General features: G+C 31.1%; 2 protein-coding genes across 2 annotated transcripts in view; one reads left to right on the top strand and one right to left on the bottom strand.

Annotated features, from left to right (window-relative positions):
- Positions 1–26,963, bottom strand: part of LOC139484313 (uncharacterized) — a 458,860-nt gene that overhangs the window by 29,034 nt on the left and 402,863 nt on the right. The gene's annotated exons all lie outside the window — the stretch shown is intronic.
- Positions 316–26,963, top strand: LOC139483696 (adhesive plaque matrix protein 2-like). Its single transcript, XM_071267631.1, has 5 exons — positions 316–525; positions 3,914–4,050; positions 11,013–11,036; positions 15,792–15,899; positions 24,020–26,963. The coding sequence occupies exons 2-5, from the start codon at positions 3,924–3,926 to the stop codon at positions 24,034–24,036; spliced, it is 276 nt and encodes a 91-aa protein (XP_071123732.1). The 5' UTR covers positions 316–525; positions 3,914–3,923; the 3' UTR covers positions 24,037–26,963.

Genomic DNA, 26,963 nt, shown 5'->3' with positions numbered 1-26,963 from the left:
TGTTCATGTAACTTTCATTAAGTTACATAAATTCTACAGTTGCTGCTTACTGTTTTAATTTATCTTAAAGAAAAGGAAAAAGATCTTTGTTAAAAAGGATACTTTGAAGAAGTCTTCAATAATAAAAAAGGTAAGACAATTTCATTCTACATTTACAAAATTTTACACAGACTTGATACATGTTCAATTAGCGTATTACTGCAGATATTTAGTGTGTACATCACCCGAAATCAGATAAGCATGTAACTTATATAAGATAAATATTTAAAGTTCCACCAAATAATTACTAACAAAGAAATTTCCATCTGTCAAATCGACGACCGTGCAAATCAGTAACCAATAATAACATCAAACATAAAATGCAGTCAACTTAAACTCGTTGTATAAATTTATAATGTTAAAGTAACTTTCATTAAGTTACATAAATTCTACAGTTGCTGCTTACTGTTTTAATTTATCTTAAAGAAAAGGAAAAAGATCTTTGTTAAAAAGGATACTTTGAAGAAGTCTTCAATAATAAAAAAGGTAAGACAATTTCATTCTACATTTACAAAATTTTACACAGACTTGATACATGTTCAATTAGCGTATTACTGCTGACATTTAGTGTGTACTTCACACAAAATCAGCTTATAAGATAAATGTTGCAAGTTCCACAAAATAATTACTATCTGTCAAAATGACGACCATGCAAATCAATTGTATACATGTTCCTCAATTGTAATAAGTAAGTTTGGTTTGTCAATTTTTTTCTGCCATTTACATCAGCTTTTCTATAGTGTAAACATTAAAATAATAAATTTAGAATCATTTGAGAAATTAATTATACATGTTCTTGTATGTTATGAGCAAAATGAGATGACTTCATATTTTTCATAACGTCGACATAAAACTAGTTTGTCCGCAGAAACAAATCATCTTTACTAAAGATGAAATGGTTAGTGATTTATCCCTGACCATTTACAGAAGAGACTGCATTCATTATCACTTTAAATTCAAGGTAACAAAACTACACAAAATATTTCCATAATACTCATACTTCAGGTGTCAGTGAATTGAATTTTAGTAAGCTCTACAAATGTCAAGCGTTATATCCCTTACACACTCAATTTTAAAAAAAGTTGTCGTTTGAAGTTGAGCCTAATGTTTCACATTTCGACTAATCACAATTTGAAAAATAGTAACTATACTCTTTACACAATCTTTTAATTTTTTTACCTGCAAAAGATGTTGGAGGAAAAATAAAACTCTTAGAAAACTCTTAGAAATGTAGATAATTTAATGTTGAAAGGGAAAGCATAAAAGAACAATAAATGAAAATAACACTTTATGGATTTCGTGTGCCAGAAGCACGCCTCTTTGGAATCAGGAACGCTCCAACATAGACATTTACATCCTGGGGTGAACAAAAAACAACAACAACGTAGAAATGTTAGGAACTATGACTAAAAGGTCATTTAAAAAAAATGCTGGAAAGTATTTCTATATATATTGCATTTAATGATGTTTAAAAGAAATCACTGTCTTTTCCTGGGTAACTTATATATGTTTTGAGGTCAAATATATTAATTACTTAATAATTGTGATAAATAATGAAAAGTTAACATAAAGCTTTCTTCAAAATTCAAATTCAAAACACATACATATATTACCTAATATATGTTTACAATGAATTCAGGAAAAAGATTAGAAAATAGTCTAAACCTGAAAAATAAAGGAATTGATATTCTAAATCAGCAGTTTCAGATTGAAATTTAGTTGAGATGAAGTGAACTAAATATACTTCATATAAAAAAACTACTTGAAAGTTAAGCAATGTGATGGATAAAACTTATGAAAATGAATAATAGTAGAGGACAGGGGTGCTCAGCCATGAGAATTATTTAGTTATGTTTAAATGTTTATAAACTCGTTGGATTTTTTAATTGACAAACTTACCTATACACTCTTTAAAAGAAAAGAAAAGGGGATTGTAGTTACGACCATGGAGATATATTCGTGGTCATCTATGGCACACATATTTAATAGCAGTCAACAGAATCATTACGACGTCCTTTAACATTCGAAGGGATGACCCAAACTTTACCAATAGGAATTATTTGTTCAAAAGCTTCCTTGTAAGCAGCAACCTTCTATCAAGGACATCATGGGAAGAAACACAAGATCTAAAATATTGTATTGTGACCATCTAAACGAATATGTTTTCACAGATGAATGTTTGATTTGCAGGTATAATCAGTTGATGATAGAAAATTCTAAAATTGTCAATTAAAGATCTTAATGAATTCACCAGCATATTACTCCTGTTTTCAAACAGCCGATTCCAAGAAATATATAGATTCCACTACTTCATTAATTGTGTTGCGATATTTTTTCACTCGAGACAGTTTACTTTTAAAATTTAAAACGCGAGGCTTGTCGAACTTTTTGAATATTTAAAATCGAACTGTTGAGAGTTGAGAGATATCGTAATTCACGAAATATAGTGTTGGACTCTGTTTCTCTAATGATTTTTAGGCGATGTCTAAACAAAGTTTATCCTTCCTCTTCAAAGATTTGCAGAAAGTTGTTTTTTGTGTTATATGTGACGTCATCAGATATGACGTCACAATAGGAAATTCAGTAGAAAACATATTAAAATAAGAAAGAAAAGAATAAACGATTAAAGAAAATTTGACGTCATTGTTGCATTTCGACCAATCAATTACCGAGAACAAAGTTTTCTCCAATTGAGAAATGTCAAAATAGCATGAAAATAGGAGAAACTTCATTTTCAAACTTTTACAGATTACGCATCATCATGTCTTGTAAATTCCTCATGAGGATTAACTTTGGAGAGAATTTATTGCTTTAACATTTTTTTAAGGAACGTGTGTCAATTGATCAATAGGTAGGGATTGTTATAACAGACCTCCGAAATCACCATTTCACACTTTTAATTGTTTTTTTGTTATTCTGGAAATATTTTTGAAGATGATGTTTTAATAAAAAAAAATGTCGAGAGTCTAGAGTCGAGACATTTAAGTAAGGGACCATCTAAAACGTCCGAATCTAATAATAGATGCGACTGTCATACAAATGAAATGTTTATATAGCTATAAAACCAGGTTATTTCAATCCACCATTTTCTACATATTAAATGCCTGTACCAAGTCAGGAACATGGCAGTTGTTTTCCATTCTTTTGATGGGTTTGGGCTTTTGATTTTGCCATTTTATAAAGAACTTTCCTTTTGAATTTTCCTTGGAGTTTGGTATTTTTGTTACACTACTTTTTACTCTGCACATTGATATCATTTAGTATGTCATTGCTATGAATGATTATAAGATAATTGTTTTAGTAAATAACTGTTTAGCAAACGATTTGTGATGATGGCTATTTAATATTCCTTTAGTTTTACATGGTTGATTGCTTGGCTGGTTGGCTAGTTGGCTGGTTTGTTGGTAGATGAATGGATTAATTAATTAATTAAATATTTTATTGATTAATTGATTAATACATGTACTTTGCATAACATAACATAAAAAAATCGCATATTTCATATTTCATATCGACTCATCGGTTGATTTATTGTTTGTTTGAAGTCCAGTGACCCATTCTCAACATTTGAAGATATAGTTGTTCTAGTAAGGAAGAATATTTCAAGTAAAATTAATAGGAATATTACCAAAGTACAGTCACAAACTCAATAAAATGTTTTCAACTGCACGTTTAATTATGTTTCCATCTTGTTTGAATGAAGCACTTCCAACGCGCCTTGAGAAGAAACCAACTACATTTGAAAAAGACGATGTGGTGTGATAAGTTTCATATTAAAACTTTTTATATTTAATGAGTTCTACACACAAAGGTAAAGTCAAATTCTCATTCATTGTACCATTAATATATTTAAAAAAAAATATTTATTTTCTAGGTATAAAGATATGGACATGTCACCTACAAAAACAACGGTTTCAAAGAATACATCACTGATATGGAAAATTGCCGCAGTTTTCTTTCTGTGTACTACAGTAATATTCGTCAGTCTGTTTATTTGGAGTGAATTAAAAGGTAGATTATATACATGTGTATATGTTTTACACCTCGAACATTTTTGCAAATTTTAATATAATATTAGAAACTTCAGTGTTAATATCAGAACAAAAGGTCTTGATGTTGTAATGATTGTCTACGGCAAAGCTTTTAGCAACTAGAATTCGCCGTACTGCTTTCAACAATGAGCAAAACCCTCACTACATATCAAGCAATAAAAGACCCTGACTCTACGAAATGTAAATTAACTTGAATGAAAAAAAAAACATCTTTTCATATGTACAAAACAACAAACGAAAAACCAATAAGAGATAAAATATGCACTGAAGTACAGGTCCCTGACTTCGAACAGACATTCCACAAAAAAACCTAAAGTAAACAAAGTTACTCGGAATTGGTTAAATTGCATTTGAATATATGTTTATCTACAACACTAACAACAACAAAAATAAATCATATGTGCTTTATACTGTTTCAGTTTGAGTTCCTTCGGAATTAGACCTAGTAAAATTACTTGTTATTTACATTAATTATATAAAAGAGTAACGAATTACCCTCAATATACTGTTTGCTTACGGACATCGTGACTAGTGTCCTTTAAATCTTAATACATTTGAGATTATCAGTCTCTAATTTTACTGTTCAAGAACTGAAACAGGTTTTAGATTGTCAGGAAAGTCTAATTTGTAAGTCACTGAAACAGTAGGATGTTACAGTTGTCAGTAGTAGTACATTGGAAAATTCATATTTAAATCATTGTAAATGATGTGCAAATAAGCACCTAAAAGTTGTACGGATAAAAACTTTAGAGAAACACATTAAAACTACGTATAAAGGACCATATATGTAATATAAAGATATGGGTAGATGTGGTATGAGTGCCAATTAGACAACTCTACATCCAAGTGACAATTTATAAAAGTAAATCATTATAGGTCAAGGTACGGCCTTCAACACGGTGCTTTGGTTCAAACCGAACAGCAAGCTATAAAGGGCCCTAAAAATGCATGTATGTTTAAAGTTAATTATGGTGATTATTAATTTAAGAAACTTCGAGGCTGCAATAATTGCTAAAGGATTACTACGGTTTCCTTTTAGCTAGAATTTTAATGATAATAACTAAAAGACGATTCAGTAAGAAAGAATAATCGCATCAAAATTAAAATAATTTATTACATTAATCATAATTCAGTTCATACATACTTCAGCTCATGCATATATACTTCCGCTTGTGCACATTTCAGCACATGCATATTGAAACATAATTCGGAACACTACCAATAATTCCTTCGTATGTACTCATTTCTATGGAGTAAAAATATGAACCATTCCACACTTACTATTTCATCAATTTTAAATTTTAATAACGTTCAGGTAAATAAACAGAGCTGCAAAACAAACTAAACATCGTGTGGAACTCATTTCATCAATTTCAATATGACACGAACTTATTTTAGATTACACTAGAACACACCCGTGATATCGCGGGTCCGTGACTGAATTAAAGTATATAACTATGCGCAAGCCTTATTAGTATTGACATCTGATAAAGTCATGCTGATTATAAGATACACAATTTTCTCTGCTTTCAAATCTTTCTGTTTGAACCCGTCGAACTGGAACTTATCAATTATTGGTAATATTAAATATTTGGAAAACAAAAAGTCCTGAAATGAAGTATTGTTTAATCAACAGCATTGTCCTATATTAGTTATAAATAAAGTTGAATTCTTTGATTCGCTGTTTTACGTCATGCCGCTAACAAATTGAAACTTATTTTTAGTCCAGATTTTTAGTATTCGTATTGTTATCTTAGAAAGTCTTACGGATTAAAATACTACAATAGGTAACAATTTGACAATTTAGTAGTGTCAACCCTGTGATTATGAGCCGTTAATATAGCATATTAATCCTGAATACACCGTTTGGTGGTGCGCCTGTCAGATGCGGAACGCACAGATAAGGTAATAGGTAACAGGTGATTATACTATTGGTATCGGTATCGGACTCGACCCGGAACTTCCTAATTATTGGCGATATTAATTAAGGGGAAAACAAAAGGGCCTGGAGTGGTGTAATTTTTAATCTACACGTTTGTACTATATTAGTTGTATATAAAGTTGAATTCTTTGATTCGTCGTTTTTACGTGATGACGGCTGACAAATTGGACCTCGTAATTTTAGTATTATAGATGATCAAGTATGATTTGCGCTGAGTCAATATTAAAGCACATCGAATCGCTGCAGACCTGTCCGAAAATCGGCATATCTCATTTCCATTTTAAATGCAACCAATACATTGGTATCAGAGTGAAATCATTTAATTAACCCAATTTGTAACAGCTCTGTTATCTGGGTATTTTGGGGTGCGTTTGTTTTGCTTTAAGTCAATGCAGATTTTTTATTTCTTTGTTTACACACGTTATTTAAAAATCAAACTAGATTGTTGTATTACTCTATCACAACGTCAAGACAGATTGGAAACTAGAGATTTTGTTAGTTTCTACAATTATATAAGTCTATTCGATTCATTCAAGATGTAAAGGCAACAGTAGTATACCGCTTTTTCATAGTCATAATTCGATTAAGCAAAACACAATCCGGGTAACAATCTAAAACCGAAGGAAACAAATCAACAATAAGAGGAAAATAACGGAACAACAGAAACATAACAACTACAACAAAAGCAAACGCAAACATAAATAAAAACAGACTGTAGATAACAACTACCACACTTCTGACTCGGTACAAGACATTTTAAGAAACAATTGTAGGTTGAACTTGGTTTTATGGCTATCCAAACCACCTGCTCATATTGCAATGTTAAAAATACCGCTGAAATGACAACACTGCATGTCAGGAATACAATACAAACAAACGCAAGATACTTATCACAGAAAAATACATAAATAAATAATATGATAGTACATTACGACATGTAAACCGCTGAAAATAACAACGGGCACCTCCAAGAATTTACGACAACACACTGGTACAAATGTACACCACAATCGAAAGCTAAACTGTAAGTCGTAGGCAAACAAATTTAAATAGTAATACATTAGGATTTTTTTTAAACTTATGTATATTGTAAGAAATCAAAATATTAAAATACATATATGAAAATCAGTTTGTTTCAATATTTAATAATATGTTGAAAGAAGTACTCTAGCCTGTTTATGATACACATAAAAATCACGTAAAATAATGAATGGTTTTATTCTTAAAAATCTGTCCTTCGAGTCGTTTTGAAAAATGATATGTAATTGCAACTAACATATCCGTGTAATGGCAAGTTTTCTTCTTAAAAGGACTATTATATGAACGTACGATTTAGAAAAAAATAAAAGTTTGAGTTATTTTTGTTTCTAACGCTTTTAAAAGCAAAATATACAATGAGTATTTCGCTAATCACAGTTAGTTTGGTTCGTGCTGTAAAAATAAGCTAAAACAAACATTGCTTGTGTATTTTTGGCTTGCAAGTCATATTTAATCTCAGTTTTTTGTCCGTATTTGAATCTGATGAATTTATTTACCAAAGATATTAGAATTTTTGTTTCTAATATCTCTGGTAAATAAATTCATCAGAGATACAAGGTAACAAAAATGTGTACTCCAGGACGCGCTTTCGTCTACAAAAATACTTATCAATGACGCTCGAACCAAAAGAGTAAAGCATGTCAATTTAAGTACGAGGTTGAGGGGTAACCTAACTAGAAAGATTAATTTAGAAACAAAACTTTATTTGCGCTAAAATAAAAGCACGACAACCCGAAATTCGTCCGTCACCAAGAACAAAAAAAATAGTTAATCTCTCAAGTATGTTACAAATCAAATATAGGAATTTGAGTATCGATGAACTGAACAACAAATACCCCTATAATGTTTTAAGTAAACGCTCATCCATTGTGTATCTTACTTAACCAATCGTTGTAATAACTTTACCCAATTGCAGTTCCTTTCTTAATTAGTCGTGTTTTATGGGAGCTGAAATGACCCTTCTATTTCGTTAGAATAAAGCACAGTGATCGCGACCAATGAAACTGTAGGATTTTATGTTCCATAATTGTGAAGAATGAATAGACATCATGTTCTAAATAGCGGAAACAAGTGATTTACCTAAGAACAGATCTGAGAGTACTTTCAGTTACTGACAGCTAGTTCAAAGCCACTAACAACTAATTAAAAAAATCATGCATCTAAGACAAAATTATCAATCAGTACACATCCAGCATCAAATGGATTTGGTAAAGACGTCATGAACAGTCAGAGAAAAACATGACCTTGTGCAATGCCAAGATACAAGTATCGACAGATTGTAAATCCATTAATGTGTATATGTATATGACAATAATATTTAGTTTGCTTTTAATTTACTGAATCAATATCAATACCAATAAAACAATATTTAATTATCGAATTACAGTGTTGAATTGGTTATCTCTTAGAATAACTTTATTAAATGGATCGATCATTTTACCAGGATCGTTTCTAAATTTCTGGGCACGGTAAACAAAATTTCCGTAAAAATGGAATGTGCTAGTTCGCTATATAAAATCTGGAATAAAATTTGCTGTGCAATACAATTTAGTTTTAACTAAGATTTAGAATTTATAAAATTAAGCAGTAAATAAACAAAAAGATAATTCCTCAGTTAAATATTGCACAATTTAAATTCATACTTACAATTAGAAATCTTCTGTACAATTTCTACCATTTTTTTGCACCGTTGTGTCATCTTACGTCAAAAATACAGTTAATTAAAATGTCCTTAATAGACACGAAGACTAATCCATAAATAAAATGCCTCAAGTAAAAGCCCTTCGTCCATTTAAACAATAACTGAAAGGAATTAAAATGAGTTAAGATTGCAATTTGTAAATACAGCTGTTTCACAAACCACGCCTCTGTATGCGAAATATATAATATTCATAGATGCTTTCATAGATGTTTTGTTTCGTTTGGTTTCCAGATATGATCTCTTTGTTTTATCCCGTTGAGACATAACTTGGGAATGTTACCAGTAAATATACACATGCATAGTTTAATTAATAGTTTAAAATTTGATGAAGACCCAAAGTGAAGGGAGGGGGAATACAGAATTTAAATGCAAGTTTAAAAGCTTTGAAGTTTAGGCATATATATGTCGAAAATATGCCGAATAGCCCTATATTTTGAACAATGAATAACATAGTAGTGCATATGATCTTTCCTTTTTAGAATATAATTTTTACGTAACTTCATGGTTAAATTTGTACAGTTTTAGCCGTAAAGGTTATTCCTTTTGGAAATTGCATTTTCTATGTTAACAGAATTGCAACCTTTATTGGTTAAAAAACGAGAAAATGTAAAATTTTACTAAATCTGATTTATCCTGAGAGTCTTAATGAAATTATTTCAAATATAAAGTTTTATAAATATTTCATGAAAATCTGGAAATTCCTGGGCATTTGCTACGATGACTCAGCATAAATTCACAGTTAACAATATGAAACTCATTGACCATTGATAAATATTGTTGTAAGGGTGTTGTCCTGTCGAAGAAAAAAGCAAGCATTAACACCTGCTTGTGCTTTCTTTTGACCGCAGCATAACAAAATTACAAGGTACAGATACCAAAAATACCCCAATAAAACTAACAATAGTGTGTTCTATCCTAAAATGACGCCCAGGGTAAAAATAACAGATAAAAATCACTATACCTTGGTTCATAAAACAGATAATTTAGCCTGTTACGGCTAGGATTTTATTATTATTATAAATGTCATCTGCATAAAAAAAAATATTGTGCTGTGAATTTAAGCAATAAACAGATTACATCACTCAGTTCTATAAAACTTTTAGTGAATTCAAATATACACTTTTTGTAAATATGGCTTTGTTTGAACAGTTCTAGTCAAATATAAGTCAAATTATGTTAGGTATATATTAAGCATTTTTTGTTAAGAGATAATATTATGACAAAATTTCTTAAAGGATCATTTGATGCAGAAATTGAGAACTTTTATTGGTAAATAGGCATATGGTAAGATGTGAACTGGAGACAGAGGCAGAATCCGATACTTCTTGAATGTTGTAATTATTAACTACTAAACTTTTCATTAATAGTATTCTAAAATGTTTTCAATTTGTTATCAGAATAGTTTCATACAGATTCCAGGCATTTCATGTCAGAAACCATGCACATAGGTTAAGCTGACATTAATTAAAGTCTTGTTTTCAAATTCTTTTAGAATTGAAACAGGGGTGGGTGTAATCTGTACAGTACTGTAAAAGAAAAGTTAGAACATATGCAATGATTTCTTTAAGGCTATGATTCTGATAAATAGTTGTTTATGTGAGAAAAAGTGTTTTTCAAGATATTTCTATTTAAATGTTAGCAAATGTTGCACTGCAAATACAGCTGTATCACAAATCACGCCTCTTTTGGGAAGATAGATAATATCCAAATATTTTTTGTATTGTTTACTTGCTGTTTCTCAGATATGATCTCTTAGTTTCATCTGGTAGAACTATATCTTAGGAATGTTACAAGTAAATATACACATGCATAGCGGTCAAATGGAAATGTGTGGAAGCCCGAAATTGAATTTAGGGGTAGTACAGAATTTTATTACAAATTTAAACTCTTGGAAGTTTGGGACAAATTAAGATTTAAAATATGCCACTTTCCGTTCCAGCATATAATTTGTTGTTTTTCATAATCACTTGCAGTTTCAACGCTTCTAGTTGCTTTCATAGTCGTCCATTTACATACCATGCTTCCATAACAAAGAACAATTTGTTGTTAATTGTCTCCACACAGTTACTATTATGCTTTTAATAAAGGCAAAGTCACCTGGATGTCATGACGTAGTGATACTATTGATCTTGGTCATTTTATAACGATTATATTGTGTAATTAGAAATTGAATTGCATTATCATATAAAAGAATACAATAATGCACAATTGATATACATTTTTGTTTTTTTTATTTTAGGAGACACAGATTCTGGAATTCAAGGTAAGTTAACATTTGTAAATGCATATTACTTTAAAAATACATAATAAAGATTTGGCAGCCGATGACGTTTAAACTAATGGTCTTTTAATTGAAACGTTGCAACCATGTGATATTATTGTTTCAAACCGAAACTTATTATCAAACTTTCTAAAGCTTGGCTAGGAATGCAAAAAATTTAATATAAATAAATCAACGATCATGTTGGTGAAATTGAAATGGCGTGTAACTTTGAGAATCGTTTGTATGTGAATTTGTTTATGAAAATTGAAAAAAATATGACGCTAGGTCTCTTTTTATAATTATATGTACTCTATTTTTTGTAACTATACATAATGTTATAGAAAAAATATTTTGACAGCAGACAATTTGGTACATGACGGAGTACAAAAATACTTTTTAAACACATAGTCTGGAACCCAATGTTTGAATTCGAGTACATGTGAAGTGGCAGAGGAATAATTTTCTATATCTGTCTGAAAGGGGCATCATGTGAATGTTATGCATTTCACGTCTTTTTTGTGAGTTTTCAAACATACATGTAACAAAAAACTTTAAATGAAGTTTTGGTGTTTTGGTGACAATAACAACAAGTTTATATTCTTATGAATTTCCTACTTCAAAGATTAGATTGAATGACTGCTCAAACTGTGTCATATACGTCTTTTAGAACTCAACCTAACAACATACAAAAAGGAAAAGTACTATTTCACGGGTAATATACCATCATCAAATGGCTTTACTTATTGCATTAATTTAACGTAACACTTGACTTCGTATCACGTACTCCATGCGTAAGCTATAGCTGTGACAATGGTGGTACGTGTTTTATTGGTGAATTTCAGCCAAAATGTGATGGAAAAAATGGATTCAATGGTAGCAAATATACAAGTGAGCTTATGAAATATGACAATTTATTTATATTTTTTATTTCGATCAAACTCCAAAACTATATAAACATAAAATTAAAAATGGAAATAGGGAATGTGTCAAAATCACGACCTAAGAAAAAGAGCCAAATCCAACAATAAGCCTAAAACATAGAGAGTAAATCCCGCACCAAGAGGCGAGCTTCATCTGTCCCCTAAACATGTTATCGAGTTATTTTTGGTAACGAGCACGCATATATATACTTGTTTGAAATCATAACAAACATGAATCTCTTCAAATATAGGAAATGCTATTTTGCTAAACTAAAAAGTGTACTTGTTCAGTGAAAATGTATGCCTTTTTTTCATATTTATCAGCTATCTGCAGAACCTTTCAATTGTATTATAATTAGCTGTTAATTAAATTAGTTTATGGATTTAAAACAATCAAAAAGTTTTGTTACGGGATGGTCAACAAGCTACAATCATTCCAATAATCAACTAATTGATAAATCAATATATATAGACGATAGTTAACATTCAACGTTTTCAATTTGGAAGTTTCCAACTGGTTAAAAGATTCATGTGAAACCGTTTTTTCGAGGCAAGTGCTTGAACTGTACTTTGTTATATCGTAATATGCTCTTTAATGAACTTTTTTCTGATTAGTTATTGAAAGGGAATAGGTAAGATTTAACAAAGCCTAGTTGCACCATTTTCTTGTGCCTGTCACAAGTCAGGAAACTCGTCAGTTGTTGTCCTCTCATATACATTGTATCTTAATTTTGTTCTTTATTTTGAGGTCATGTTTTACCGCACATCATAAATTATCAAAATAAGGACCTTAATTGTTCGGTACACCTGTGTTTGAAAAAATGTTAGTGATTTTCTTTATCACTGGTTAATCATTTAGTCGTTACCACTAACTTCTTCTAATCTTTACTTAATGATCTTTACCTACATTTTATTCAGCAATTTTGGATAAACTTAAACCTTCATTCTTACATCATAATGATGGTTATATTTTGACATTGCAAAATAATCATGTTTTTTCTCAGACAATAAATATGTGTTTATTCATTCGTTAGATGTGTATTACCTGATTTATTTCACTTGACTGGGTGGGGTTTAACCGGTTCACTAATAAAAGACAAGTCCATCTATAGGTTGCACTTTGTAAATACAGCTGTTTCTCAAAACACGCCTCTTATGGGGAGAACTTGAATATTCATAGAAAATTAATTTTGTTTACATACTGGTTTCCAGTTATGCTCTCTGTGTTCCATCTCACAGAGACATAACTTGGGAATGTTACCAGTAAATTTACATGTGCATATTGTTTACATTGAAATCTGTGGCAACCTTTCATTCGAGGTATGGGTAGTTTAGAAAATTAGTGTTAGTTTAAACTCTGCGAAGTTCAGGGCATATAATCGTTGAAAATATACCGCACAGCCCTATATTTTGACCTTTGAAAAAAATTGTGGTGCATATCAACTTTCAATTCTAGGATAGGATTTTTTTCAAAACTTCATAGTAAAAGTGGTAGTTTTAACCGTAAAAGGAGTTCCTATGGGAAATTGCATTGTCAATATTTACAGAATTGCAACCTATAGACCGGCGTTTTGGATACAGTCACCGAAGAAGTGTCTAGTTATGTCCCATATCATACAATCAGTTGTTTTGTATATCCGTTTGGTGACACTGGTAGATGAACAAAATTCAATAATAACTATAACGGCAATCGTCCTTATCACACACATCTTTAAAGGCTGTCCTTCATATGCAAATTAGAACGTAAGCTCCGCGTGATCAGTTGAAATAACATTGGTAATACGGACTTGTTGTTTTGATATATGATATTTTTCATTAGTTGATATTAGTTTTGATTCAACTTTCAGTAAAGGTGAGTTCTCATAGATTGGTACTTTATGCCTTTAGTATTTTTGTAACATGTTCTATGTACTTTCTATTGATCTGATGCCAAGCCTTTTTAACCGAATTCGACACTTTGTTCTTATTGTTTATAGTTAATACTGCAGTATAATTCTTATATGATTTGCATATAAGAGAATACGTTGATATGATCGGTCGGGAGGACTTCCGGTAGTTGATCTTTACGTTGTTTATTTTTAGATAGACGACGTCGACCGAATTTCTTTTCGTAACCAATGTAAACAAGATGGCGGTGATTATAGCACCGACGTTAACAAAATTTATTTTCACTGGACGTTAATCGTTAAATTAAATCATAAACACAAAAACATTAGTTTGAATTATAATAAGAGTGTTTGTAATTTTTTATCAGATAGCAAGTTTCATTGAGTACATATTTTTGCGTTTACCAACAAATCTATCCATGCGCTAGACCTATTCAATGACACAAATATACAGTTTACGTGTGATAGAGCTCGAGGTTACAAGTGTGAAAAAATATATTCCTTATCTCCATTTTTAAAGAATTATAAGGATTAAACGCCTTTTTAAAGGAATTTATTGGTTTATAAACTGGACCAAGTCACTCACAAACATATCATTCGTTTGTAAGTGAATTGGTCGAGTTTATACACAAATAAATTCCTTTAAAAAGGCGTTTAATCCTATAATAAACGAAAAATCAAATATGGCAGACGGGAACCAAAGTAATTAACCGTTCCTGTAGTTTGAGACACATACAAATATTGAAGTGATTTACATGTTGATTAGCGCTCAAATTTCCCCTTTAACTGGGTCAGTTGTATTTAAACACAATACAAAGAAACAATATTTCACATTTTGCAAAAAAAAACATCGGACAAAGCTTCATTAGTGTAAAGATAAGTACAAAAATCGGACAAAAGTAACAAAACACGTGCTTGCATTTCCTATCATGATTTTCTTGATAGAGGGTTACTGATCACAAGGAAGCTATTAAACCAAGAGTTCCAAATGATGAAGTTGAAATCATCCCTTCGTAAATTTTACGGACGCCATCACGAGTTGGTTGACCGTTATGGAATAACCGAACCACAAATGATATCGGATATGTTCCTTACGTCGTAACTACAATCCCCTTCCTTTTCATGAATGTGACCTACTGAATTAGACTATTTACCGGATTTGTAATCACATAAGCAACACGACGGGTGCCACATGTGGAGCAGGATCTGCTTATCCTTCCGGAGCACCTGAGATCACCCCTAGTTTTTGGTGGGGTTCGTGTTGTTTATTCTTTAGTTTTCTATGTTGTGTCATGTGTACTATTGTTTTTCTGTTTGTCTTCTTCATTTTTAGCCATGGCGTTGTCAGTTTGTGTTAGACTTATGAGTTTGATTGTCCCTTTGGTATCTTTCGTCCCTCTTTTAAAGAAAAGATCTAACAGTATTAGCAAAACATGAATAGTAGTTCAGAGCCCAAATTCAACTTAGAATAAAAAATAATAATCTCCAAGACCTGCATGTTAATTGGTACACCTACAATGTGTTAAGTGGAAAAAACAATAAAAATAACATAAAAAGGACGACCTTGTTCAATGCTTTTTTTATGTTAGACATTCATTACTTTAATAATGACTGGGGACATATGAATTGATTAATTTATCATCATGTCTTTTTTACCAGTAGGTTGCATACCGGATATTTTCTTTCATAGATTAGAGAATAAGAGAATGGAATTTGATGCGACTGTCAACAAGTGAGAGGTTTGGCTAGGTTTAATCCACCATTCTCTACATAAGAAAAAGCCTGTTCAAAGTCTTGAGTATGACAGTTGATATCCATTATTATTGATATATATAATGTATACATTCTATTTCATTTGGTCTCTGGTTGAGAGTTGTCCCATTATCATCCATACGACATTTTGTTATGTTTTCATGCATCTTCTATATGTACATTGTACTCTTTTGCAGTAACGCCATGTTTTAGATCTCAATGTGAAAACGATGGGATTTGTTCGGTGATAGGTAATAACTTTTCCTGCAACTGTTTAAACAGTTATTCCGGTTCACACTGCGAAAGTGAGTAATATAATATCCACATTTGACATGCATAGTTATAAGTATTATAAACATACTTGCTATTTTTACTACATATGAATCTTACATACGCCAGTTTGATAGCAATATGTCCATCATAAGCGTTAACTGGGATTTAGAAAAAAAATGGTCGTCCCTAGAGTTATCCCATCCAGCAGCTAAACAGACGTTAAGGTTTGCAACTCGCTGTGTCTTAGGTATAAATACACCACTACTTAAGGTCTGAAACTACTAATGCATTGCCCAATTGCTTTCTGTGTTAAATTCTGCAATATAAAGCATTAATATTCACCTGCATTGATTTTGTCTTAAGTTAAAATGCTGGGTTTTTTTATTGAATAACATATTGCATTACTGCTTTTAAGAATTTTCTTCAATATTTCAACATTTACATTGGCACTTATATCGATTTTGTCATCAGCAAATTAAAACAGGATTAAATTTGTATTCTTTTCAAACGTAATGTATAAAGACACAGCCACGTTCATTTGTATCTATTAAGAAGTAAACTCATAACTATCCTATATATAGCTACTGCTTGTAGATACATTTATTTTTGACAATGAACAAGTCATGTCTTCTATGACTGCCCATTACGTTCAAATAATAAATCCCTGCGAAGTGTTTTAGTTGATTTTAGTGTCTGATGCATTTTTATTATTAATAATTGCTTTTGGCTTTTTTCTTCTACTTCTACCGTCATCATGTTGACTATTCTTACACTTTTGGGTGTGCGCAAAAATAATTTTGATTAAAATATCAAACAAAAACAAAAAAGTGCTATACAAATATTTTACAGTGGGGATTAAAAACAAGGGCTTTTGATTGTTTTGTTTATCAGGAGCCTCTTGAACGATTCGAGGCTTCTGACAGATGTAACTTAGGAGAGTGAGGCATTCCAATCCCTGATGGTCCTCGGGTAGAATGACTCTTTCCTTGTTGTCGTGTTACATTGTGGAATCTGAAAAGAGTTTGTGCCCATATTTCTTGAGATCCTGTCCGGTGGAATGAGTTTGTGGCTTGCTGAAACGTTGACCTCCTGATTGTTGATCGTATACAGCATTGATAGTCGTGCGCTTCTCCTTCTATCGCCAACATATCAGTAACGGATGATTAGTTACTGTACCAGTTTGTAACATATCTGGCTGATCTCCTTTGTACCATTTCTAACTTGTGTTTATCTTTTTGGAGGTATGGATCCCATAGAGAACTAGCGTACTCGACTGTTACTCTAACGAGGGAGATGTAGGCCTTTTCTTTGATATCACTGTTAGAGATGTTGAGGTTTTTTTTTCAGAAATCCGATGGTTTTATTTGCCTTGGCACAGATGTTTCCGATATAATTATCCCATTTGAGGTCTTATGTTATAGTTACTCCTTAGTATTTTGCAGATGTTACGTGCTCCAAAGTGTGGTTATGTAAACGGTTGTCCTTTATAATATGTGTTCTGTTCTTTGTTACTGATAATACCTGACATTTATCTGGATTGAATTTCATCATCCATTTTTCTTCGCAGACAGCCAACCTGTCTAAATCTTCCTGGAAGGTATTATCATCTGGTGATGTATGCAATGGTGTCATCTACAAATAGCCTCACAGTTGATCTAATATTTTCTGGCATGTCGTTTATATAGAAGAGGAAGAGGCTGGGTTCTAGCACAGATCCTTGTGGTACCCCGGACTCTACTTCAATGGAGTCAGATGTTTCCCCTTCTATTAGAACTCTTGGGTTCTCTCAGATAGCAAGCTTTAAATCTAGTCGTTTGTTTTTCCTCTTATTCCATAGTGTTGAAGTTTGTATGTTAGTAGACTATGACCGACCTTGTCAAATGCCTTCGAAAAGTCCATGATTAGCAGGCTGTTTGTTGGCCACTATCAAGGTTTTTGGTGATGTCGTCGATGAATTCTATCAGTTGGGTTTCACATGATAGTTTCTTCCGAAAGCCATGTTGAAGGTCATACAGGATGTTGTTTTTATCGGCATGGCACATGATATGGCTGGTTAATATGTGCTCCATTATCTTGCAACATATACAGGTTATTGATATTGGTCTGTAGTTGATTGGTTCAAACTTTTTCCCTTTTTTGAAAACTGGACAAACGTTTGCTGTTTTCCATAAGTTTGGTACCACTCCTGTGTCATTTGATCTCTGAAAGACAAGTTGGAGTATTGGAGCTATTTCATTGGCTAGTTCTTTAAGGATCATAGGTGAGATGTTATCTGGACCCGCAGCTTTAAATTTATGAGGGTTTAAACCATTTAGTAGTTTTTTAATTCCTTCTTGTGTGATGGTAATATCAGATTATGTGGGATATTGGCCAGACATGTTGCATCTTTCCTTAAATTCTGTGTTACTGAGGTCCTTTTTACGTGAAAATGCTTTCTGGAACTGTGCATTTAATATGTTGGCTTTGTCAGTTGAGTCGTCGTGTAGTAGGCCTGCTGATTTACGCGGAGGTATGCTATTCCCATCTGACCGTTTATACCTAATGTAAGTACAGAATCTTTTCATGCAATTAGTGCCTTTGTCCGACTCACTACTTGATGTAACTATGTCCTCTATATACCTCAAATAGGCCTTTCTGAGTTCTTTTGGGGTTTTGCTCTTTAGATCTTTGTATGAAGCAGTGTCCCTTTTATCACCTGATTTTTTCCTCTTTTTATATGCTTTGTCCCTTCATCTTATAAGTCTTCTCAGCTTTAAACTAGCTGTCAGTAACTGAGAGTACTCTCAAATCGTACTTTCTTGTTAAGTTGACCTGTTGATACTATTTGTAATTCTTTTTTTGTAACTAAATTTTTACTTCTTCAGGGTTATATCTGTTCTATATACCAACTTTGATAAGTGTTTGGTCTTACTATAACTATTCACTTCTTCGAACTATGAACATCTAAATTATTTATTTTGTAAATATATTTTCTTTCTCCTTGCTTTTTGTACCCCGGGATGTGGCTTATCATTAAATGATCTAATTAGGTTGAATTTGTGGATGATTTGGGTTATTATATAGGTTACAACTTCAGTCTTCTCGTAATTGTATGCTGTGAAATGCTTCATTGGATCATACCCAAAACTGCATGTCGCTGGTTGTCAAAAAGTCCTGGCGTTTACTCAGAATTTTATTGCAGTTTCTTAACAATAAGGGCGGGAAAATTCATGACATTAGCCAAGCTTTAAATGACAAAATCGTGAAAATGGTGCGTATGTTGAAAAGCGGTGAACTCGGTTGATGTACATTCAAAATAACCCTTACTTCGCATTTGTTCCAAAATCGCTCGACCGTAAAGTTGTGGACATTTGTCTTGAAAGTCATTTTCAACCAACTATACAAAGTTCTAATATAAATGAAATAAAAATTATAAGAATTTTTTTGAAAAATAAAAGTGTTGCGTTTTCATTGGCACTCAGTATATATTAATTTCCTGTTTGAATAGTTTTACATCTTCTTATATCTATTCAAGTGAGAGTCTCTGGATGTTACCAGAAAATTAAATTACAAATAAATTAAATCTTATTTTATCATTTTCAATCATGAAATAAACAACTATATATGAAAAGGTAACCGGACAAATAGTCACAGGACAAAACGTCACAGTATAAAGTTACACATTTAATAGGACAAAAAGTCACAGGACAAAAATAACAAATAATTTTTTGACAAATGTTTGAATAAATAAGAGAAAGATCTTGGAATATTTTCTTTTTATTTCATTTTTAAGTGTAGGAAATTGTTCATAATATAGGTATAGGAAGATGTGGTATGAGTGCCAATGAGACATGTCTCCGTGCAAATAACAATTTATAAAAGAAAACAATTATAGGTCAAGGTGCGGCCTTCAACACGGAGCCTTTGCTCACATCGAACAACAAGCTATATAGGGTCCCAAAATTACAAGTGTAAAACCATTCAAATAGGAAAACCAACGGTCTAATCTATATAAAAAACGAGAAACATGTATAAATTACATAAACAAACGACAACTACTGTACATCAGATTCCTGACTTAGGACAGATGCAAACATTGGCAGCGGGATTAAACGTTTTAATTGTACCTTTTACTGAGACAATAGTATAACATAAGCCTTGTTAAATGAAAATTTATTTAATTTTAATCATGCAAAGGAGATATTTCTTGGCACCATGAAGCCATATAAGTACCAAGTCACTTTGACATTAATGTGACCCGCCTTGACATTTGCAGGCTTATGGAGGTAGAACGTCTTTGTTAGAAAAATTATAAACATGATAAATATCGAGATTCAATAAAATACGTATATGTGAAGAATAGATAAACACTTTCCTTGGCTTCTTTTTTGCGGACGCCGAACTATACATTATATATGAGTTTTGAAGATGTAAATGAAATGAAATCTGAAATATATCCCTAACAAATGCACCGTATAAAATGCATATAAGAGAAAACCTACTTATAAACTGTTACGCGTCGCATACTAAGTATAGAGACATGCATAATAAATCTAAATTAAAAAAAGGAATGATTAAAGCTTACTTTGACAATTTTTAAACTAACTTCATTTCAACAAGTTTAAATTACATGTTCTAAAAAAGAGCTACAAAAAAAATGCTCTGCTTCAGAAATTTTCTTTCATAAATGAAGTCTGAAATATATCCATAAAAAATGCAGCGTATCAAATGCATATATGAGAACACCTACTTATAAATTGTTACGCGTCGCATATTATTTTTAGAAACATGCATGATAAATCTAAATTAAAAGACGAATTTAAAAAAAAAAGGAATTCTTAAAGCTTACTTTGCCAAATTTAATCTAACTTCATTTCAACAAGTTTAAATTACATGTTCTAAAATGGAGCTAAGAATTGTTTGTATTGTAGTATATTTAAGTCTTTGAAGTTTTATTCAAATACGGTATTGAACATTAGTAAGAGCCAATACATACAATAATTTTGTATTTTATAAATATAAATTAGTGACTTCAATAAATAAAAGTCGTCATAGAACAGTCTCATTTTCATACCGGTATTCGAAATGACTCGTTTCATTGCTATAACAATAATAACATGACAGAGAGTTTTGTTTCGGAATATTCTAGATAAATATACAAAAAGCAAATTTTAGACAATGTACCCTCCTAAGCCTGGAAGTGGCTAGTCAAATATAGTTAACGACGTTTTTCTCACAATGATGTTCTACCTCCATAAGCCTGGATATGTCGTGGCTGGTCACATTTTGTTTTCATAACAACTATTTGATCATTATTGATATTTATTGAATAAATTTTAAAAACAAAATTGCTTTATATCTAATAGTTCAAGAAAAAAAATCATTTTTAAAATTAGTTTTTTCCTCTTTAAAGAAAAATATTAAAAAAACTGAATTGTGACTTTTTGTCCTGTGACTTTTTGTCTGTGACTTTTTGTCCTGTGACTTTCTGTCCTACATTCTATGAAAATACTCATGTATTGATATGTATCATCCGCACGAAACAGATTGCGATTCCCTCAATGAATAATTTCAGCTCAGGAAGCTGAAAGTAGCTTGAAATTTTCTGTCCTGTTCAGTTAGTGTCTTTTGTGTTACAGTAAATAAAACGTTATAATTAAAAACAATAACCCATGGTAAACAAATTCAAAACATTTTTCTAATATTTTATCTTTAAAATACCTTTCTTCGTTATCTTTATTTTACCTCTTTCAGATTTTTTGGAATAAATACTTTAAAAACTGATCATCTAACTTACCACATGCATGTTTTCAATTTAGAATACTGTACACAGATCTATTTAAACACAATTATAGCTTAGTAGTACCAATTATTCCACACTTAAGCATTTTTGCTGAGAAAAAAGATGTGAAACACTTTTAAAATCTTTAACATAATCAACAAAGCAGCAATATAACCGTTTTCATTTACATAAAGATTAAGCTATAACAGAATGAAGAGAGAAAATATTACGTCCTCGGAATGAAACCGAATTGCAAATCGTTCTAAATACTGTTTTCTTTACACCATTTCATCAATCTTAAGCTTGTATGTATCACGGATGTAAATAAGAAACCAGTGACATTCCTCTATATTTACCCGTATCATTCATTGAACCTTTCTGTATATTATTTACATTTTGTAACATTAAAAAGCTTACATAGTAACGGCAAAAGGACAGTTTTACATTCTTTTACAAATTCGTGCATGATGATACGAATATTGAGCTTTTGATTTTGGCATTTGATTAGAGACAATCCTTTTTGAATTTTCCGGAGTTCAGTATTTTTTTATTTTACTTTTTTCGTATTATATTGTCATATCCTGGTGCTTTTATACGTTGCAGTTTTTTTTTCACACATATCAACGCGATCTGAATCTGAATAAACTACATCAATGGTTTCTTTATTAATTGTCCTTCTATAATATATCTAATATGGTCTTTCGATACCATTTTCTTGAAATGTGTGGCAATGCTATCAAATGTTAAATTACTATCATTAATATGTTAGTGACATTTTAGTGGTCTTGTGATGTTTTTGAATTGAATTTTAAATATGTGTTTTATTTTATGAAATAAAGATTACTCAAACAATCAAAATAATTTATTGTTAAACGATTGCTATCAAAATAATAAGATTGTATAGAAAATTATCTCTTTATATATATAATATGAATTATCTTTACATTATTATGCAAATGAGTTTAGTCCGGATAGATTTCCCGATAGTCATGTACGTTTGCTTATTGTTTTTGTTTTAGTTTTCCTGTTTGATTGGTTTTACACTTAGTCTAGTAATTGTTTGGGGTCCTTTACAGCTTGCTGTTCGGAGTGAGACAAGGGTCCGTGTTGAATGCTTTACTTTGACCTATGATGGTTTACTTTTACAAATTGTTACTTGAATGGAGAGTTGTCTCATCGGCATTCATTCCACATCTTCGTATTTATATCGATTTTTTATCTTAATATAATAATGGCTGTTGTGTTCTTTTATTATTTATCCATGTGTTAATTATATTCAATACAATTCAGGCAGTTTCTTTTAATCTTGAAAATAATTGAAATTATCAATACTCATATAAAGATAAGAAAATCTTTTCCAAACTTATTAAAATTAAAATAAAGGTATAATTTTCCTGTTATTTAAATCTCCAGTAAATAACATTTTGAACCAACCAGTTTTGATAGGTTCTATATATTTTTTTATGTATGTTAATCATTTTTTAACCACCGTCATTTTTCAAAACTTAGTACTGTACGTTTAACTTTTTTTTTTTATTTTCCATAAAAATATTTTGATTTGATTTAACAATAGATTTTTTTTCAATATGCGACACAGATGCCAAAAGGTAAGATTGGGTATAATCAATGATTTGATAGCTGTTATTTTGTCTATTATGGTTAAATGGTTTTTCTTCCAATTCTTATTAATCTTTTCACATTTTTTTTTTTTGCTTTTCAGCATGCTGTTTTGTAAAATCCGAAAAAAAAATCCTTAATATTTCACTGTACTGGTTGACGTTTTCATATTTTTATGTGCAATGTTTCTGTTTCCCTAACAAAATGCCTTCTTTTTTCGATCTGTAAAATTTAAGCCCTGATACATGTAATTTACCAAAAATTTCAATCATGTTACAAACTTTTGAAATCCCTTTTTTTAAGAAAAAGTGTGGTGTCATCTGCAAGTTGAATGAATTTCTAAGAATGACGGAAGTGATTACAGAGACAGTCAAACTCATAGATCGAAAATAAACTGACTAATGGCTAAAAAAGAAAAACACAAACGAACAAATAATAGTACACAAGACACAACATGGAAAACGAAATGAATGAGTTTTCTCATCTATCTTGATATTAAATCTGTTCAGATTATGGTCTTGTCTTTATGCGAATATCTCGACAGCAATAACACAAATTAAAGGTCTGCAAGGACATCCTTGTCTAATCCCTCGATAAATGTTGAGGTGTTCAGATAATCACCGCACAGCCAATCTGTGTTACTAGTATTATAAATCTATACGTTATACACATTCGACATACACTTGTTGATTGATTAAAAAGAATATCACCATGCAACCAATACATATATAATTTTTCAGTTATCGGTGTAATTTATTTTTTTTCTATTTTCAGCCCTTGAACCACCTTAACGGTAATAACAGGATGATCTAGTTTCACCACATCAAACTGACGTGATATTTTTTGAATGCATGAATTTAAAATTAGCTTGATAGAAAATTTGTATGACATTGGCTTTATAAAATTTCGTCATCCAAGTGTTAAAAGAACTTGAAACTTGCACATGTTATTGGATTTACCTACAGGGTATAGACGTGTTACTATATATTGTATGTCATTGACTAGAAATAGAATTGGATTTTCACTTCTGTTTATGTAATTAAGACAATGCAATTTCCCATAGAAACTGCCTGTGTGGCTAAAGCTGTGCAACTTTAACTATGAAGTTTAGTAAAAAAAAATAGTCGAACATAAAGTTGATATGCACTACCGTTTTTTATTCAAAGGTCAAAACATAAGGCTCTGTGACATATTTTCAACATTTATATGCCTCGAACTTTTTAGAGTTTAAACTTATACTAAAATTCTGTACTTCCCCTACTTTTATTTTTGGTCTGCCTCAGAATTCATTTTTAACCGGTGCTTTGTGTTTTTATACTAGAAACATTGCCAAGTTATTTCTCTATAAAGGTTTATGACCCCTTCTGTGGCCTGTAAATTATGAACTTTTCTAACTGCAATAGTATCAAAACACAGATAACGAAAAATAAAGTTGGGCCATCTTGTACATATACCGAGGGGAAACTTCTTGCAGAGCATTTTATTTAAAGTTTCATTGCATTTTTTCTATGATCAGCTAGCGTTTATTGTTTTCAAAAAGTCCCAAACAACCTTTAAATTCCAAAGCACCTCGTGCTGAGTCACTTAAGTCGAGCGCACCTAGAAGGTGTACTTGAATTGGTCCATATTTTTATTTGTTTTAACCAATATCTAAATTTATAAACTTGTTTTAAGGAAATCATTGCTAGCACTGCATGCAATAATTCTCTATATATCAAGTACCGAATTGCCAAATTTGAGAGTACAAGGGAAAAGGCTGTGAATTTTCTATAAAATTTCCATATGTTTAGCACTGAAGCAAAACAAGGGTACATAATCCTTAAACATAGAGATCATGTCTGAGAACCTGTACGTAAACAAATTAAAATATTCATGAATACTATATAAAAAGGCATGACTTGTGCAACCTATACTTACATTTATTCAAATAGATGAAAAAAACACTTCTCAACAAATCATCTTTATCAGAATTATAGCCTTAAGAAAATTACTGCATATAACTTTTCTTTAACAGTACATTTCATATCCACATCCCTGTTTCACGTTTTAAAGAAAATTTAAAAACAAGACTTTAAATATTGTCAGCTTACCCTATGTGCATGTTTGCTGAGATGAAAAGGCTAGAACATTTTTGAATCAAACTGAAAGCATTTCAGTGTGCTATAAATGTAAAGTTGAGTAACATTTAAGATTATATAAAGTATCCAAACATGCCTCTGTCTCCAGTCCTAATCTTTTTGATTGTCTATTTGTTAATAAATTTTCTCAATTTCTGGTTATAACGGTAGGATTAGAAATCAACAGTATCATCTCTTACCATATTTCTAACATAACTTAGCTAATACATGAACTAGAAGTGTTTAAACAAAGCCATATTTGCAAATGTTGTGTTTAAGAAGTCAACAGTCTGATGTATGAATTCATTAAAAAAAAAAGCTGAATTATATACCTTTATTACTGCAAAGCACAGTTATTGTTTTGGTTTTTTTTTTTAAACAAAAAACCTTTAAAATAATTAAATCATGGCATTTACATGATGAATAATCTGTTTTATGACCCATGGGGAAGGCATTTGCTAATTTTTTCTTCTGTTTTTGTGAATATTGAATATTTAGTACACATTTATGATAGAAAACATTATTATTAGTGTTTTTGATATTTTTTGGTGTTTCTAGCTTTGATTTTTTTTTGGGCCCTGGAAAAAAAAATCAGATGTAATGTTTTTTTTTATAGCTATCTTTTGGGTTATGAACAGGACAAAAACACCCTAACAACAATAATCATCAAGTATGAGTTTAACTGACTGCAGAGAGTAAATATAAGTATTTAAATTACATATAAGCAAATTTTTGCACCTGTCCTTAGTCAGGAATCTGATGTACAGTAGTTGTCGTTTGTCTATGTAGTTCATACGTGTTTCTCGTTCCTCGTTTTAATATAGATTATACCGTTGGTTTTCACGTTTGAATGGTTTTACATTACTATTTTTTGGGGCCCTTTATAGCTTGCTGTTCAGTGTGAGTCAATACCTTGACCTATACTGGTTTACTTTTATAAATTGTTATTTGGATGAAGAGTTGTCTCACTGGCACTCATACCATATCTTCCTATATCTATATACATTATGAATTTATTTTGCATTCAGGGCTTTAAGTATACTATGTTTACTGTAAACTTTCAATTTATGCTGAATAAAGGCTACAATAGTATACTACTGTTCAAAAGTCATTAATCGATTGAGGGAAAACAAATCCGGGTTGCAAACTGAGGGAAACACATCAACTGTAAGAGGAAAACAACCAAACAACAGAGACACTAAAGTGCAACAAAAAGACAACAATGCAACACACACAGAAACGAATTATAAAATAACAACTGCCATTTTCCTGACTCGGATTTTGTCTAATGCTTAGTCCGTTTCTGTGTATGTTACATTTTAATGTTGTGTCGTTTTTTTCCTCTTATATTTAATGCGTTTCCCTCAGTTTTAGTTTGTTACCCCAATTTTGTTTTTTGTCCATAGATTTACGAGTTTTGAACAGCGGTATACTACTGTTGCCTTTATTTGGTACAGGAGATTTTAAGAAAAAATGGTGGGTTCGTGTCATCATATCTAATGCTCTGTATTTTCTCAATCTTCATAAAATATCTGTAAAATTTTATAATTGAGTTAATTTCATTAAAATCTCTGATATACGCCAGCTTTGGTGAAATTCTA

The sequence above is a fragment of the Mytilus edulis genome, chromosome 1, assembly GCF_963676685.1.
Source record: "Mytilus edulis chromosome 1, xbMytEdul2.2, whole genome shotgun sequence".
Classification (NCBI taxonomy): domain Eukaryota; kingdom Metazoa; phylum Mollusca; class Bivalvia; order Mytilida; family Mytilidae; genus Mytilus; species Mytilus edulis.
The sequence above is the reverse complement of the archived record's forward strand: the minus strand, read 5'-3'. Positions and strand labels throughout refer to the sequence as shown.

Bases quoted from the DNA above. Each gene is read 5' to 3' on its own strand.
- LOC139483696 (XM_071267631.1), top strand. From the start codon at position 3,924: ATGGACATGTCACCTACAAAAACAACGGTTTCAAAGAATACATCACTG. The intron at 4,051-11,012 runs GTAGATTATATA...TTTTTATTTTAG, and splicing joins TATTTGGAGTGAATTAAAAG to GAGACACAGATTCTGGAATT. The intron at 11,037-15,791 runs GTAAGTTAACAT...ACTCTTTTGCAG, and splicing joins CACAGATTCTGGAATTCAAG to TAACGCCATGTTTTAGATCT.